The sequence below is a fragment of the Balaenoptera musculus genome, chromosome 12 (assembly GCF_009873245.2).
Source record: "Balaenoptera musculus isolate JJ_BM4_2016_0621 chromosome 12, mBalMus1.pri.v3, whole genome shotgun sequence".
Lineage (NCBI taxonomy): Eukaryota > Metazoa > Chordata > Mammalia > Artiodactyla > Balaenopteridae > Balaenoptera > Balaenoptera musculus.
The window spans coordinates 68,487,645-68,506,219 of record NC_045796.1 but is presented as its reverse complement, the minus strand read 5'-3'; the positions used below and the strand labels follow the sequence as shown (position 1 = coordinate 68,506,219).

At 48.0% G+C, this 18,575-nt stretch overlaps 1 protein-coding gene across 4 annotated transcripts in view; it reads left to right on the top strand.

Moving 5' to 3' along the window:
* ANKRD6 (ankyrin repeat domain 6) overlaps positions 1-18,575 on the top strand; it is a 203,472-nt gene that overhangs the window by 146,355 nt on the left and 38,542 nt on the right. For all 4 annotated transcript variants that reach the window (XM_036871716.1, XM_036871717.1, XM_036871719.1 and 1 more), the window contains exons 3-5: positions 8,126-8,224; positions 15,012-15,110; positions 16,735-16,833. In XM_036871716.1, coding sequence (XP_036727611.1) covers positions 8,126-8,224; positions 15,012-15,110; positions 16,735-16,833 — 297 coding nt within the window. The remainder of the gene's footprint in view (positions 1-8,125; positions 8,225-15,011; positions 15,111-16,734; positions 16,834-18,575) is intronic.

Here is an 18,575-nt window from a genome sequence, read left to right as displayed (position 1 = left end):
CCAGATGGTTTCACAGCCCTGTTCTGTATTTTAACAAAAAACCAATTCCAATGTTGTTTAAACTATTGTAAAGCATAGAGCAAAATGGAAAGCTGGATTTGTGTTATGAAACCAGTGCAACCTTAATACCAAAACCAGGTAAATATAAATGAGAGTGAGAGAAATAATACGAGAACTATAGAGCAATCCCAATTATGAATTAGAAACAAAAATTCTTAATAACCTTACTTAATAAAATACAGCACATATCAGAATAGTACAACGTGACCAGGTAGAGTTTGATCCAGGAATGCAAGGATGGTTCCATAATTCATTACACCAACAGATTAAAAGGGAAAAAAACCCCACATGATTATATTAACAACTGCTGAAAAGGCAATGATTCCAATAAAAATCAGGAAATAAGAAAGGACAGTTCTTATCTCCCAACCATAGTTCCTCAGGCATTGGACCACCATGTTTTGCTCTGTCAATGTTTCAACGTATTGAAAATGTAGTCTAAGTAGCTATGTACAAGGAACATGGAGGCCATTAACTGATACCTTCTAACTTAGGAACAGATGTACTATAGGAACCCATGGGATTCTTTTTTTTCAAATTAATTAATTTATTTATTTATTCAGCTGCACCAGGTCTTAGTTGCGGCACATGGGATCTTTTAGTTGCAGCATGTGGGGTCTTTAGTTGTGGCACGCGGGATCTAGTTCCCCGACCAGGCACCAGACCCAGGCCCCCTGCATTGGGAGTGCAGAGTCTTAGCCACTGGACCACCAGGGAAATCCCGAACCAATGGGATTCTTTACAGCCAATTAAGTTGCTTGAAATATTTTGGTCCTTCTGGTTGGTGGACCTTTCTAGAAGCAAGCCCAACCCTAACAGTTTCTGCATCACCTCAAAAGGAATTATCTTATTAATGAAGCCATTATGTTTGAATAATTGATTCCTAACCATACACATTTAAAATCATCTCTCCCAATTATTTATGATTATTAGGCCCTCCCCAAAGTAAGACTTAGAGAAACATTATGAAGCTTTTTGGCACTGACCATTTTAAAAGGAAGGACTGTTATTTTAGAGGACAATCCCAGTAGCCCTGCCCGAGTATGATTGGACCGTTGCCCCCTGCCAGTGCAGGAATTTTACATCTGCCCCCATTACATTTTGTCTTGCTAAAATTAGCCTGTCCTTCCAATCTGAGATTGTATTGGATCCTGATTTTTGTCATCCAAGGACTTTATTCCCTCGCTGTTTCTTGTCACCTACAGTCTGATTAAGATGTGATGTGTCACTCATCCAAGTAGGCAGGTAGACAAATCACATTTCCAAAAAAGAAAGAAAGTTCTGAAGTCTCTTTAAACTATACATTTTTTTTAAATGTAAGGTTTTATTTTCTCACTTTCCTTTTATCCATGGCACTTTTTCTTTGTCCATTTTCTCCCCTGAATATCTTGATAACTTTGTTTTCATTGAATCATAAGCCTGAGAAGGACTTTGAAGTTTTGGACCCAAATCTACACCATTCCAGGCAGTTGGAGCTCTGGGAATACTGTTTATGATAAGGGGACCCTGGGGACACCTAAGAAAGTTTGTGGGGAGCCTTGTAATACAATTTAAAACCGGAACAAGGGGCCAAGTGGCCAGGATTCCAGCTGTTATTTATTCTGCCACAAATAAAACTTGAGCTCTTGAAAATCACTGACCCTCTGCTAGCCTTACTTATACTCTCCAAATTAAATTCTCAAAGACCCTTTTCAATCCAAATATTATATTGTTTCTAAAATATGTGCCACTCCCACTTTACTAATGTTACAACTTTCTTGCTTCGTATCTCTCTCTTTCCTATTTCCTTAATGCTGCAGGTAATACAGACAGACTTTACTCGCCTCAAAAAAGACTACATGACCCTGACCTATTGTATTTCTCATGATCTGAAGAAAGGAAGTGTTGTCATTTTGAAATTATTACACTAATTTAGGTTATACCTAAATTCTTCTTGTTAAACTGTTTCCCTTCATGTGGGTCACATCTCTGCAACTGCCCTCCTTGTAACAACACCCAGTTAAGATGGTTCCTTAGTTTTATTTCTTTGAGCTAACGAGTCTCAATTCCTTTAGCCTCCTTTTGCCCCATGTGTCTGTGTGAGCTTGAGCAAAAGCATATCATTTTGTTCCAGGAATGGCTAAGCACCCTTTCTTCTCACTTCTCAGGTCCGCTCTGTCAGACCAGGCAGCTTCCTCGAGGAGTCAGGGCTCAGCACCCATGGGGCAGGTGTTCATGGGGCAAGTTTTGTCAGTGTGAAAGGCCTGCCCTTTAGTAAGGAGGATCTGAGATACCTAAGCAGGAGAAAGGAGCTGTGACCCAGCTTCCAGGTCCTGACTGGAGTAATGAGTGACCAGGGTCACGGGCCAGGACTCCCGGGTACCATGGAGTCTGCATGAAGAGTCTTTCCAGGCTTGTTTTGTGGCTTGTGGTTCTCAAATTACCCCTGTTCCGCCTCCCTGGGGCTCCGCCCCTCCCGAGGGAGGTGTCTCCAGTGTAAATGCCTCTGTAGGCCTGGAGTGTCTGGTGAGAAGGATTAAGTACCACATCTGAACACAGGGAGGAACAAAACACCTCCACTTCCTTTCAAGGTGTATTTTAAGCTGGTTACCTTTGACTGGGCTCCCTTGTTGGTGGGAGATCTTTATCTGAACAGGAATTCTTCTCCAGGAATATTCCCTGACCGAGCCCCACCCCCTCCAGCTGGGAGTTAGGCTCTTCCAAACGAGTAGCAGGGACTTTTCGTTCTGAACGCCCTTTATGATCACCTGAGAGTGTAATTTACGGGTCACCTGCTGGAACGGGAGTCACTCTGATGTTACCATGCAGCAGTTCCGCTGGAAATCGGGACCCGCAGGGCTCAACATGCCAGAACAAAGCAGCACCCAGACCGGAGCCCAGAGCTGTTGACAGTGAGGCCACTCTTTTGTAGTTGTTGCCTGGCTACGTCTCAAGGCCCTTTGCCATTCAGTTCCCTGGGAGTGAGTGGGCTCTAAGCCTCTTCCTCTCCCTGGTTGGATCAGGGAAATGTGCTCCTTGCAGGGTCCTGCACCCTCTCTCCCCTCGCGGTTCTCAGATGGCCCGTCCTGACCCCAGGGCAGGTTGGAGGGACCGGCACCTTTAAAGCATGCAACGAGGGATTCATAACCTCTGGCTGCACATTAGAATCACCTGGAACTTAAAAAACACCCACGCCAAGACCCCACCCTAGGCTGATGGAATCTGGGGTGAAATTTGAGATCTTAAAAATATTTTCAGGTGACTCTAATGTGGAACAGCGTTGAAAACCGGTGGTTTATGTTAGTGGCTCTCAAAATGTGATTCTATACTAGCAGCATCTGCTTCTCCTGGGAACTTGTTAGAAATGCAAATTCTCAGCCTCCACCCCAGACCTACAAAATCAGAAACCCTGGAAGGGGGCCCAGATAGCTGTCTTTAACAAGCCTCTGCTGCCCAATAAAGTTTGAGGACCACTGGTTTAAGGCATAATGTTAATGCACAAGCAAGCCAGTTTCATGTGACCTGTGAATGTAACTGCAAAAGCACCAGTAGAAAAGGTGCAGTGGAAAAGATGGGGTAAAAGCGATAATTCTTGTATGGGGTGGTAGAATCACAGATGATTTGCTTTCATTTTCCGAATTTTTAGTAATGTCATTGGATTGTTTATATACTCTTTTAAGATACAGGAAGTTCTGGGTTGAGGAGATGCAGTCTTTTAGTGTTTTGTACTGACAGCTGGGGACAAAAGCATCATGAGGAATAATGTACCGAGAGGAATGACTCCTGCTGGGACGGTCCCCACTGGGCAGGTTTCGCCTGAGGGCCTATGGCTGCTCTGGGGAGGATTATTCCGGCTCCTCCTCATCTCTCATCGGAATCACCTGGGGAGGATGTATAAAACCCCTGCTGCCTGCGCCCTACGGAGCATTGAGTCAGCAACTCTGGAGGAGGGCCTCAGGCATCAGGACGGGTGAACAGACACACAAACAGACCAGCCTCCCCAGGCGATTCAGATGTACAGTGAGAATGGACAGCCTCTCTCCTCATCTGGAGATTCTGAGGAAACCAGGTAGTTTGCAAGCACCCTCAGGGGTGATCATCTGGGAGCCGTGGGAGCGTCCTGAGAGTGGAGCCCTATGCCAGGGGAGTGCCTCCGCCGTCAGGAAGCAGGCAGTAGGGAGTGTGGTGGGCCAGAGCATGCGGGCTGGGGTCAGGTGGGTTAGGGGTGAATCCAGCCTCGAGTTACCTGCTGCGTGACATAGAACAAGTGACTGTCTCTCTATGCTGCAGTTTTCTCATCTGTAAAATGGGCTTAATAACGCTGCCTACCTCCTAGGGTCGTTGGGAGGACTGAATGAGCTAATACATGTAAAACTCTTAAGATGTGCCTACCATGCCGTAAGCGTCCCATAAATGTCAGCTGCTGCTGGCCCTTGCTCTCATCCTTGTTGCTATTGGTCTTGCTGGGCTCACCAGGGCCTGGGTTGAGTTGGGTTGAACTGGTCTTTGAACTGGGGCAGGGCCTAGGACAAACCAGTGCTTCAGAAAGTTCTTCCTCTTATCATTCATGGTCCACAGTCTTTTCTCCTGTTCCCATGTCTTCCACTGGCCGTTCCTAGGGGCGTGGAGGTGAGACCGGTTGCACCCTTGAGTTCAGGTCATTCAGAGGCCCCTCTAAGGATCAGTTTTTATTTGCCCCCACACACTTAGGGTGGTTTCAGCCTTCTCCATTTGTCAGGCATGACCTTGGGGTATCCCTGTGTGCTGGGTGGGAGCAGCTACTCCCCTGAATGGCTCTACTTTTGTTGCTTTTCACTACAGAATGTTCTGGAAAACCAACCACAATTCTGGGTGGGTGGTGTGTGTGTGTGTGTGTGTGTGTGTGGTTGTGTTAGGAGAGCCCAGGGGACAGGAGTGGACAGCTTCAGGGTCAATGGGAAACCAGTTACTACCGCCTTTGCTACTTGCTATAGTTGTACCAGATGCCAGAAAAGGAGCCAGACATGCAAGGGGGACACTGACCCTCCTCAGAGGAGCCCCTGTGTCACTGTTGCAGCTGCTCAGATGCTCGTGAAGCCCCCAGGACGCCTACACCTCCTCTGAGGGGTTCAGACGTCCCCGAACCTGGAGGCTGCAGCCCGCCGGGCCCGCCTTGTCTCTGGTCAAGCGTGGAACTATGGAATTTGCTCCAGTGACCCTGGGAGGCCCGACCTGCCCTGTGGTCGAGGAGCGCCGGGCTTGGTTTGACCCTGCAACACCGCCGAGTCCGCTTGCCTCCTCATTCACGGAAGGGGCAGTCCCGCCCTCGGGGAGATCACGGCCTAGTGGCAAGGGCCCTCAGAACAGGACTGGTGGTTCCCTGAGGGGAGCCGAAGTGCTGTGGGTGTGGAGAAGGCAGCCGGGAACGTTTCTTCTCGCAGAACTGGAGAAGGATGTTCTCAGTAAAGAAGCCCCTTCCAGAGAGACGTGGAGACTTGGGACCTTGTATTTCAAAAATGGCAGTGGGTGAGTGGAGCAGAGCTGGCTGGTAGGACCCTCGACCCTCCAGCGAGGGCCCCCCTGGCTGTCCAGGTGACCCGAGATCCAAGTCTTCTCCCAGGTCTGTGCCATTGAAAGGATCTCACTTGTCTCCGAGGCAACGGTGCAGGGGTGTCAGGGAGGAGAGGCAGCAGTTGGGGTGTCTTCAGGGGCGAGGCTGGGGACAGTTAGAGGGAAGGAAACCCGTGATGGGTGGTGGGCGTTACCTCACTTACCCTGTTTGAAGCCTCTGGGGTGGGTAGCGGAGACGTGCCTCTCTCACAGATGAGGAAAGGGGCTTAGGAGAGTGGCCTGCACAAAATCACACAGGTGTTACTAGTCAGAGCCGGGATTTGAGCTGGGCTTGCCGGGCTCCGGTGCCTCTGGTCTCTCTCCTCTCCACAGAGGGCACTCTGCTGACCTTGGGTGAGGAAGGCACCTCCAGTCCCGGGCCACCTTGTTAGTAATCTATAGTTTCTGTAGTGCCCTCCACACGTGACCTGGTTTGAACCACGTCTGTGTTTCCTTCTCTGGATCTTCTGATTTTTTGGTGTTCACTTGGGCAGACCCTTTTGCCTCCCTGGGCCTCAGCTTCCACACTGTAATATCTGGTTGCCGACAGGGATGTTCCTTGGGGCTCCCCTGACCTGTGGCACCAGCTACTCCTCGGCCTGTGGCCTCCTTCCCAGCCTCTCTCGGGGCAGCTCCTCCCCTCACGGTCTGCACTTTCCAGACGCTCAGAAGCTCTTGTGTCCCGCCATCCTGTCGGCCTTCCTCACAGCACACACGTCTTTCTCCTCACAGATGCAATGGGCTTCCCCTTGTTTCAGGATGCTCTAGAAGCCTTGTGAAGGTCACTGATCCGATGACCTGGACAAGGACGCAGGTCAGGTGGAGCCCGGGGCCAGGCCCAGCGAGGGGAACCAGGCTATTGGCTCCATCTCATCAGCTGTGGACATTTCGTCGGAGGAGTCGAGGTTAAGCGGCCCGCACTGAGCACAGTTGCCGGCCAAGGCAGGTCACGCTTTCATCTCATCTCAGACGTTGCCTTTTTTTGAAGGCTTTTTATAGCCCACTTTCTTAGGGCAAACTTTGTTCTTAATTAAGAATTCTAATTTTAAAGTGAACTCTGACCTCTTTCTTTCCAGAATCATTCTGATGCTTTGATTGCATTTCACGGGTTGAAATTAAGATCCTTTATTGTCTGCTCTCTGTTTTCCTGCAAGGCTAGTTACCCACGGCAAACTGGCACTTGATCGAGATCATAAATGGGTTTATCCTGCTAGAATATCAATAAAGGCCTTTGGGAAGTTTTATCAAGATGCGAGAAAGGACTCAGGCTGTGTGAGACCCTTATTCCTCTGGGAGTGTTTCAGCACAGGTGGGGGCTGTGCATGGGTTAAATGCTGTTTGGAGCTGGGGTGGGAACGTTTCTTCACCGTGAACTTGAGGGAGAAGGCAAAGGCAACATAATGGCTCCTTCAAAAGTTGGAGAATTAGGCGTGTGGCAAGGTCAGTTCTCTAGATGGAAACTGATTTACACTGAAGAGGATTATTCTGAGTGTGACCCTCAGTGTCACAGCTCAGGAGCCCGCTTGCAGGGAACAATCATCTCTATGACCCACCAGCAGGGCTGAGAAGCCCGCTCAGGTGCACCGGAGATGTGCACACACGTGTGTTCTGCCAGCCACTGGGAACAACCTGGAACCCATCAGTGGGAGAATGAGTGAATGATGTGACAATATTTTTTAAAAACTCAAGAATATAATGTTGGACCCCCCCAAATTGCCAAACGACATTGTACAGTTTAATACCATTTATGTAAGGTTTGAAGACAAGCAAAACGATGTTCATCTATTGTGTATGGCTACAAACATGTAGTAAAGTGTAATAAAAGGCACAGGAATGACAAATCCCAAATTGAGCGGTTACCTCGGGGTTGAGGGGAAATGAGATCTGGGAGGGGTTCACGAGGAATGGCTATGGTTTCTCTAATTTTTTCTTAAAGTGATTGGTGGGTGTGTACATTTTAAAATATTCATATTTTTGAATGGCTGAAATACTTTGTAATTTTAAAATTTGTTTCTAAAGAGGGGAGAATGTGTTCTAATGGTTTGTCCATCAGTTTCAGTTTTGAGGAATTACTAACTAGGCTTCTCTGGGGCTGATTAGCTTGACTCTTTGCTGCTCTCCCATCTCTTACCCCATCACATTCACTGTGGCCACTTTACCATCCCTGACTATCAAACCAGTGGGGAAATAAGAGAGAACTTGAAAGCCCTCACTTTCCTACTTGCTGGTTGGATGAGCGGGGAGTAGAAATTATGCACTAAGGGAAATCTTCACATTTTGAGCATATTTTGTTCCTTGATCACAGTGCCAATAGCCAAGGTTAACCAAGACAAACTTGAATTCCGGATGAATCCATAAGGATCTCCTGCCAAACTGAACGGGGTGGGGCGGGGGTGGCGGGGAGCGCCACTGTGCAAACCTTGCTCTAGGCTCCTCGCCCCCGGGGGAGAGCACGTGACGTCTTGTTCTGAAATCAGTGTTTGCTCTGCATTAACAGCATGGCCGGACGCCCCTGCATCTTGCTGCCAATAAGGGCCATCTTTCTGTGGTCCAGATCTTGCTGAAGGCTGGCTGCGACCTCGATGTCCAGGACGATGTGAGTAGACGCCATCATTCTATCGGGGCATGGTTGTCGAGGGGGCTTGTCTGCCTAGAATCCCACAACATGTAACTAGCTATGAGGGGAGGGAGGGGGCAGTAGGAGATGCTCTCCAGCACTTTGTAGCTTCATCTTGGTGGGAAGAACTTCCTCTTGAAGGTCTGCTGTGGGACCCATTCTCAGTAGCAAGGTTGAGTTTGGGAGTGTGAGCTGGTTTTCCCATCATGGTTCCTATCTAGTAGTAGTATTTCCTGTCTAGTATTATTCAAGTGCAGAGCCTCGAAGAGCATTTTGTCTGTGTCCTTTCTCAGTATGAAGGAGCACACCACACACACACACACACACACACACACGCACGAGTTATGGGCAAGGCTTGCTGGAAATGTGTCATTGACCAAACTTATAACTGGAGAAAAGGTGAGGCTTAAAAACTTAATTTTTTTATTTTCTCGCCTTGATTTCTCTTACTCTGTATACATTCAGTTAAAAAGGACCTATTTAAACAACAGCACACTGATCTCATGGAATCTGAGAAAAAGGAGGCCTCCAGAAAGAGTTCACTCTGGTGCTCTGCCATAATTGAAACTCAGTCTCTGAGTTTCTTTAGTCAAATGATCTAGAAAGAGATTCCAGTTGGCTCTTTTGGAGTCAAGAATCCATTCCTGAGTAAATCAGCAGTGGCTGGCATGGGGTCACCTAGTGCATAGGGTGGCCCTGTTGGGTCTTTGAAGGGAGTGAACTCTCTAAGAAGGGGATGTAGAAAAGATTATGTAAATTGCTGTCCAGTGAGCTATTAGGAAAATATCCTAATGATAATCTGATTGGAAGCTATTTTCAGAAACTTTCAATTCTGTTTCTAACTCTAATTTGTATAGTAGGACTCAAAGGAGTAAGGACTTTTGTGAGGAACACAGAATCTTGGAGAGTTAGTATTTATAAACCACTTCCAGATTCACCTGTAATCTCTGTGGTTACAGAATGTTATCAGATTTCAGACCCTCAGGTGGGCTAGGGTGTGGATTACCAAAGTGTTTCGAGTTTTCTTTGAGTCTCTGTGTAATGTCCTAAAACTTGGCAAACACACAAGTTGAGAAGAACAGCATTCACAAAGAAATAACCAAATATGTAATATACACGGGCAGAAGGCTGTCAGTGTCATTCATAAATTTCTGGTTATATTTGGAACCTATTGAGTCATCAAGGATATTATTTTCAAAAGATGCTGATCTAGCTTTAAGCTGTTGATTTCTACCTTGGGTCACAATACTTTTTTCTTTCCTTGCACTGTAGCCATCATAACATACCTGATTATATCTTATCCTTACATGACAGGAGCAAAAATACAGGGAGAGAGAAGAGATTCTGACCACAGGAAACACAGGGCATACAGTGCTTGGTGCAAATATGTCAGACTGCATCTGGTTTTCTCTGCATAACTGAAGCCCTTGCTTGCCACGGTGGCAAGGCTGCAGTACCAGACATGCTAACCCATCCTGACCCAACACTCCTGTCTCAGGTCCTGAGCTGCAAGTATCACTGTGTTCTCCTGAAGCAAAAGCCATGCTGACTTTCTAGAACTACTGCTGTTTATATCAGGCAAGATAGGAAGTAAAATAGTCAGGAGCCAGGGCAGCCAAAGGGGGGACATGGCAGCAGAAGGAAAAGCCAGCTCTACTTTTAGAGAGGAACTCTTTCACTTACTGAAATCTTTTTTTTTTTTTTTTTTTTTATCTTTTCCTTGCTCTAGACGATGCATACATTGCTTCTCCCAGGTAGCTTAAAACAAAACAAAACAAACAACAACAAAACAGTGTAGAAACAGCTGGGAATGGAGCAGGTAGAATTGATCTCTACTAGTTCTGAAGTAATGCATTTGCCAGAATATGGTTCATGTGTGTCTTCTATACATTTACTGTGCTTGTTGATCAGCCTTGAAACTCATGTAGGAATTCAAGGAAGAAAACTCTTTATGAGTGTTCTTTAAAGAAGCTGGTGGGAGATTAAGTATTGGAAAAAAATCATTTCAGAAGTTACCTGTCTTGGGTGATGGGTAGCAATAGAGAAGGTTAATGTTATGAAGAATTTACTCCTAACTTCGTGTTCTACAGATACTGTGCTTTATGTCATGGTAAAGACAGAATTAGTTGAAGAATGACCTCCAGTGCCCTGGAGTGGGATTATTATGAATTTGAACCTGTGGAAACCAGTTCTTTAGAATATGCAACTCCAGGGGCAAGTTCCCTCTTGCCTCCTGCCAACCCTGTCAACTCTCATTGGAGCTCTAAGGCCATCTCTGATTGGTCAATGAGCAATCACACGGCCCCCACCTCAGAAATAGTCCAGGACCCCGTGGCCACGGTAAAAGGCATGAAGGAAGAGAAAAATAAGAAAAACCAGAGAAGCAAGGCTAGGAAGAACCCTGGAAGATCAGAGGGAGAAAAAGAGGTCAGCAATTATTTTGTGCACCTACCCTGTCTTGAGCTTCCTTGCAACATGTCTGCCTGTGGCACCTGGGAGGGATTCCTCCTGAAGAAGGGGCATGGTTCACCCTTGCATGACTGGGGTTTCTCCCATGAGCTTGGCTTTGGAATCTGCCCACATTGTGCTCACTGTTTCTCACCGTGTAGGAGAGAACACTAAAAGTATTTCAGAACAAAGTTCTAGACCTCAGTGGTTGCAAACCTTTTGAAATCCCAAAGTAAGGAACACTGACATCTTAGAAAAATGGAGAGCTGGCAGTTCATGCACTTTGCAGACAGTTGCAGTCACTTTGGAACACGATTTGCCTGTTCCAAACCAAAGTGCCAAACTGCAAGATTGCTGGGTCTTCAAGTTTCCAGCTTCAGCGTTTTCCTTCTGCTTCTTTGTAGTTAGTCATTCAACAAATACTTCTCAGGTGCCTATACTTGCCAAGGCACTGGGCTCAATCACTTACCTTGATGATGCCATAAAGAGGCAGCCCATCCCACAGAAGCACCTGATCTTTTTTAAGGCCTGTCTTAAGGTTAATTGACTTCATAGGTTGTAAACAGCTCAGGGTGAGTGCAAAAAGCCTTGTCAATTTGAGTTCTGCCCCAGCCATGCTACCCCAAATTAGCTGGTTATCCACTGAACTGCACTGGGCCTTGGTTTTTTTAATCAATAAAATGAGAGAATTAGATGCCACGGTGCTTGGAGCGTAGTAGAGGATTAATAAATATTCGCTGAATAAATAATGAGTAAATTTTGTTGAGAGTGCCACACTTTTCCTAGCTTTTATTTTTTTTCCTCCAAAGTTTCAGAATTTCATGGTTGATATTTAGATCATATAGAAATAAAGATTATGTCAAAGTTGCTGCTCGGGTCTGTTATAAGTATGTAGTGAGGATACATCTTGTTCTTTTCTGTGTCATATTTCAAAGAGGAAATATTTCAAAAGTAAGTTTTAGTTTTATAGGAGGAAGAGTTGATTCATAGGTAATTGACCCTGTTTCAATCAAGGGTCTCAGGTGTTTGCTTGTGTTGTGTTCTGGGAGAGAGTAGCTCTGAGCCCGAGGTGGTCTTTGGCTTATGTATTTCGTGTCTCTCAGCCTGTGATGCTCACCTTGGTAACTTCAGGGTGGCTGGTTTTTATGTACCAGAGAAAGTGTCTCACCCAGTCCTCCAAACCCACCCCACCTGGTGTGAGCAAAGCTAACGGTCCTGCTCAAGGACCACTCAGGGTGGGGAAAGGCTGGCTTTGGCCTTCACAGCCGTGTATATCTGACACCTGAGGCGAGGACCCTGGCTTTGAGCGGGTCTGTGACTGAGGGGTGTGAAGATGGAGGGGAGGCTGTGGCCTGGAGACAGGCAGGGCCAGGAAAGGGGACACGCAGGAGACACCTGTGCCAGGTGCCTGAGGACCCTTTGTTCCCACCATAGCCTCACCCAGGTCGTCAGGTCTCCTTGCGTGTTTTGCTCGTCCCTCTGGAAATTGACTTTTAAGGGCTGAACTAGAAGTGAGATTTAGCTTCTTGCATTGAGCTAGAGTTTCACAAAGGAATGTTACCCCCAGGGAAGCAAGTACAGGAGATTCATGCTAAAAGCAAGTAATAAATACTGGTGACATTCTGGCTCCAAACTGCCTCAACTCATGATTTAGTGGCAGCCCGTGAAACACAATAAAGCATTTGACTTGAAGCCAGGCTGAGGTTAGACTGTGCCGTGACTTAGCAGCAGGAGTGGCCAACACGACCCACACGTTATGCACAACACGCACAGAATGGTTACATCTGGTTACATAAAAGGGTTGTTCTGATTGGGCCAAGGAGTGCTAGTTAGAATGCCGGCAGCTTGTGGGAATAGTAAAAGGCCTCTAATGATTAGAAATCTGACTGAGTGGGTGTTTACCCTGAAGGAGGGGGCTGCAGCCTCAGTTTTGTTGCTGAGAACAGGGCACCACATTTCTTATCAGGTCAGTAACAATAAATTGCACTTGGGGTCCGTTTTGGGAAAACCCATCACCATGCTGGTAGGGAAACAGGCAGTCTTGGAGATTCTTATAAAAGTTTTAAAAAGTTAAGACTGGGCAATTTTTCATGATTACTAAGTACACCTCATCTGGAAACACTTCCTAAGTTGTTTGAAGACGATGTGTAATGGCTTCGCACACCTTGTGCAAACACTGACCCAGTGGCCATGTTCTGCTTTTGACTGCATGGCACACAGAAAGGGTCCTCTTTGAGTAAGGGGTCTTGGAAAGGTGGGTGAGAAGAAAACCAAGGCTAAAGCTAATTTGTAATGGGAATAATAGCTTAGGATGCCAAGGGGAGGGTTTGGTGACAGAATGCAGTGGACAGTGGATGGAATCATGGTAATGGGAGAGTGGAGGTCCGGATCCATCACTGCAGAATGAACAGTGAGAAAAGCTTCTGAGACATGGACAGTCCCTTTCCTGGTATATTGGTACAGCTTAGACTTTTAATAAATAGCAGTTTTTCCTGATGCTAGAAATTACATGTGTAAAATGTTGGAAAGTATTAAAAAGTATAAGGAAGAAAATAAAAATCATTTCTCCTCATGGTTTTTTTTTGTTGTTTTTGTTTTGGCTGCTTTGGGTCTTCGTTGTTGTGTGCTGGCTTTCTCTAGTTGCGGTGTGCGGGCTTCTCATTGCGGTGGCTTCTCTTATTGCGGAGCACGGGCTCTAGGTGCGTGGGCTTCAGTAGTTGTGGCATGCGGGCTCAGTAGTTGTGGCTCGCGGGCTCTAGAGCGCAGGCTCAGTAGTTGTGGCGCACGGGCTTAATTGTTCCGCGGCATGTGGGATGTTCCCGGACCAGGGATTGAACCCATGTCCCCTGCATTGGCAGGTGGATTCTTAACCACTGTGCCACTAGGGAAGTCCCTCCCCTCATGGATTTTTAAAGGGAGATTTTAAAAAATTTTAAGAATGTGAATTTGGTTTTTAAATAGGATTAAGTGCTTTTTTATTGTCATAAACTATACATAACATAAAATTGACCATTTTAACCATTTTTAAGTGTACAGTTCATTGGCATTAAGTACACTCACATTGTTATACAACCATCACCACCATCCATCTCCAGAACTTTTTTTTGGATTAAGTGCCTTTAAAGTGCATTGTCATTTGTTACAGGTTCCAGGGATGTAAGTAGAATCAGCATTTGATTAAGGCTATTTATAGGTAGCAGTGCATCCTTCTTTAAAAAAAACCTCCATGTTTTCTGTATTCTAATCATCTTTCTTTCCTCTCTTGGGCTAAGGACCAGGAGTGCCCCAGGGCATGTCCTTTGCCCCTCCAGTGTTCCACCAGAAAACTCTTGCCAACCACATCATAGACCCCAAGAAGGGAAGGGAGGGACCTTGCCTCCTTTCGCAGGTGAAGAACCTGAAGTCCAGCGAGGTGACAGGTGTCTCCCAAGGCTATGCATGACACACATCTCCTGACCCCCTTGCCCTGCGCCCCTTCCGTCCCACCAGGAGTTTTCCACACTGTTCACCCATCTCCCCATTCAAGCCTGCGCCCCAGGCTGGACTTGATTTCCTGAGTGCCTGTCAGAGATAAGATGTGCCCTCGGAGACTTCAGAACTCTCTCTTGTTACAGACTTGACTGTCTTACCTCTGGGATTTTAGTCCTTCTCTCAACTGCAGTTAGGGGAAGAGTCAAGTTCCCTTTGGCGCCCTGACAGAGAAAAAGAAGGTCGGCAATCCCAGGAATCTGATCACAGAGAAAGGGGTCAAATGCAGCATAAATCAGCGAGGATGCTGTCATGAAACATCAGAAGAGGCTTCTTAGAGCTGTGCAGTGACAGCTTGAGTCCCTGGCGTCCTCAGATGTCCTAGCGTAACCCCTGCATTGCTCCAGGCCAGAGCCAGTCAATCAACAAGTACACCCGCCCTCCGGTCATGAGTGCCTAGCTGACAGAGCAGGCTAGTGAGTCCTCTGACCCTGGGGAACGGGGAGGACTCAGCAGGGAGTAAAGATTGCAGGCATTGCTGGTTCCATTGCACAGCACACAGCCCAGCTCTCAGACCCACTCTTCACAGATGTGACAGTCACACCGCCGTCCCCTGGGGTGACCCTCATCCAGAGGTCGGCTCTGTGGCCCTGGGCTGTTCTGCAGTTGGCTTAGGGTTACCGCTGAGTTTGTGAACAGAATGACTCTTGCCGGCATGCACTGTCTACTAACTAGCCCACCAAGCCCGGCTGGCGCGCGGTGATGGGGATGTCCCTGTGTCGAGCGAGGGAGCGAGTGGGGAGAGGCCGGAGAGAGCTGACTGCTGTCCTTGTCTCCCCGCCACCCGCAGGGCGATCAGACCGCCTTGCACCGGGCCACGGTGGTGGGGAACACCGAGGTCATCGCGGCGCTCATCCAGGAGGGCTGTGCTCTGGACCGACAGGACAAGGTGAGGAGGGAGGTGGGACGGGTCAGCCTGAGGGCCCGCTCTGGGACCTGCCGAGCTCGTGAGATGCTGTCACTCCCGAGTTGGCGCTTATGCCTCAACGTGAGGAAATCGGCCCAGGGTTCCTCCGAAAGAGTATCTGATATTGAATTTTTAAAAAACTCATCCCTCTGTTCTGTGGCAGCAGTGGGCAACCACATAAATATAAATGGTGAAGAAAAAAAGTCTAGAATTAGTGACCTTTGGAGGCCTGGGTTGGGTAAGGGATGTGCCCCAGCCTCTCTCTGTTTCCTTTTTTTTTTTTTTTTTTAAGATAATGGAGTGAGTTAATTTATTTAAACTACACTGGAAGAAAAAATAAGCAAAATCAGGTCTTTAAAAAATCCCAATGACATATTAATCCAGTGTTTTTAAATTGTCAGACCATCTTAAAACATGGGACTTTGCAATTAAGTGCAAGCTGGCCTCTGTCCACTTTTTTAAAACAACCTTTTATTACAGTGTAACATACATATACAGAAAGGTGCACAACTAATACGTGTGCAGCTCAGTGAGTTTGCACTGCCTGAGCACATCTGTGTGAGCCCCCAGATCAAGAAGGAGGTCATTACCAGCACCCAGAAGTGCTCCCACCCGGGACCCCCTTCACTTTTTCTTCTGCTTCCTGCTTCCAGGTCACATATCCTGGCCTTTGGTACAGCCCTCGAGACCCTAGACTTCCCCTGTGGGTGTCAGCAGTATCAGGCCCGTGGCTTACTGTGTTGAATGAATGCCTAAGCCAGAGCCTGGACGCAGTTGGACACTGTCCCTGCACTGCCCCCAGCTGACGGCCCTGCGCCTGGCCTGGAACAGCCGGGAGGGCGTTTCCATCTCTCCTCTCTGTGCCCCCGTCCCCTCACCCCTAATCCCAGGTCCCACCCAACGCAGTTCATTGCACTTAATGTGTCTTTTTTTAATAGTAAGTTAAGCAAATACAAGCTATGTTTAATGGGTTGATTTCTATTGAAAAACCATCTATTGAGGACACTCGTTTACCTTATTTACAGGTAGATCACTGTCCTCAGTGCCTGCTCATTTGTTTGGGGCCCTGAGGCTTTTGGATTAAACTGGGAGAGATTAGATTTGGGGGGAGAAAAAGGAGCCGTGGAATCTACCTGTCTGCCCTTGGGGCCCTGGAACTTGTGAAGCTGGACTCTTCATTTGCCTGACCTTTGCAGGGTTCTCTCTGGGGCCGGAGCAGAGCAGAGGAGCCCTCAGGGGCGGTAGAGGTGGGGAGGAAGGGGCATCGTACCTCCTGATGCTACTTTCTGTTACACATGAGCTGTGCATGGGCCCTGGAGCCTTTCTCACCCTGGGTTCCCAGAGAGACTCAAGCCCTAATGCCTGAAGTCATGCATTGTAATACATCCTAAATCTCGAACGCATCTGGAATGGCACTTGTTAGATACCATTTCTAGGAGAGTGGAGAAACTGACCACTCAAATCACTGCCTGGGTCCTGTGGTTCAGGTGAGAAGCCCCGGCGGGGAAAGGCCCCTGCTTGTGCCCTAAAGTGCCCTGTGCTCTGTTGACGACAGTGAGATGGACCAGGCTCGGCTGACGTGCTTTCTCCTGTGTGTGCTCTCCAGGACGGGAACACGGCCCTGCACGAAGCGTCCTGGCACGGTTTCAGCCAGTCTGCCAAGCTGCTCGTTAAAGCGGGAGCCAACGTGCTTGCCAAGAACAAGGTGAGGCCCGGCAGGTGCTAGGTCCCCTCGGCCACAGGTGAGGACAGCCCGGCCTGCCTTCCCGGCGGGCGCCTCCTCTCGCTGAGCAGAGCGAGGGCTCGGGGCCGCGGAACCTGGTGGGAATTGAAAGCTTGCAGCTCCTCGGCGGGCGCGATGCTCGGGGTCCACGTGGGGAGCAGGAGGACCTACCTGGGGCTCCGGCCTCCTGTGAGCGCTGCGGCTCTCCCTGCTTTCCCGTTGGTCTATGAGAGTGCAGTTTAGGGGGCCAGCCCTGTCCTGCAGGGACAGGAAAGGACAGCAGCCTCTCCTCTCTCTCGTTGTCCTCTGTCACCCCCCTCTCCTCCCTCCCTCTCCTGCCATGCTCGTTATCAGTGTGTCCCCGGACTAGTTCAGAAGCCTCACGGCAGACTGACCCATCTGCCTGATCCCTTTGCATCCTGCTGCCCCTCCGCTCAGAAACTTCCCAGGAAAGCTCCTCAGCCCGGCGCTGTCTGGGGCCTCCCCAGAGTGGCCTCAGCCTCTGTTGCTGTTGTCTCTCTGGGAGAGCTTGGCGTGCACCTCCTGCACGGCGGTGTGGGCTCACCGTCCCCTCCCGCTGCCCCCGCCCTCAGGGGTACCCTGTTCCTTTCCGCCCGCTGACCTCCAGCCCAGTCCCCGCAGGCTCATCGGGCGGTTTTTAGAGGGCTCTCTTGGACTGCACACAGCTCTGTGCTGCGTTGACTGGTGAAATGTTTCTCATAGTTCCCTCGGGCCGAAAGCTTGAGGAAAGCAGCAAGCCCTGCATCGTAACACCTCCGGTAATGCCTGGCTCACTGCCCGGCACGCTGGTGGCTCTCCATTTCTTCCAGGTGGTACATGTTCTGGAACATTATACCAACTCGAAGTAGGTGGTTTCCAATTAATGCATAGGGAGGCCTAAGCGGGGAGCCAGTAGAGTCTTTTGTAAGATATGTGATTTGTCTGTGACACAATTAGGGCCGTAAACCAGCCCTGGTGGGTCTCCACCACACTCCCTCCTGTCCCCTTCAGGGCCCCAAAAGTATCGTGTGGGAAGCCGTGCGTCCTCTCTCTAGATAAAGCAGCAGGGGCTGTTGGAAGCACAGGTGAGGTGCCATCCCATAAGACGGACTTCCATTCTGCACCAGCCACAGCCTTTGGGGAAGCCTCTAGAGGTCCTTCTCTTTTTTTTTCCCCCCAGTTTTATTGAGGTATAATCGACACATAAAATGGTAAGATATTCAAAGTGTACAACGTGATGATTTGATAATTCCCAGGGGTTAATGAACACATTGATTACCTCACATATTTACCTTTTGGTGTGTGTGAGAACATTTAAGTTCTCCAATTAGCAAGTTTCAATTATACAAGACAGTGTTATCAGCTGCAGTCACCACGTTATGCATTAGATCCTCAGGCCTTGTTCATCTTATAGCTGAAAGTTGATACCTTTTTACCAACCTCTGTGTATTTCCCCACACCCCAGCTTCTGGCAGCCACTTTTCTACTCTCTGTTTCTACGAGTCCATCTTTTTTTTCAGATTCCACATAGACGTGAAATCATACGGTATTTGTCTTTCTCTAACTTATTTCACTTGGTGTATTGCCCTAGGTTCACCCATGTTGTCGCAAATGACAGGATTTCTTTCTTTTTTAAAGGCTGAATAATATTCCATTGTATAAAAAAGGTCCTTACTCGGCAAAGTATAGCAGCCCTCGTCTGGGAGATCAGTACTCATTACTCA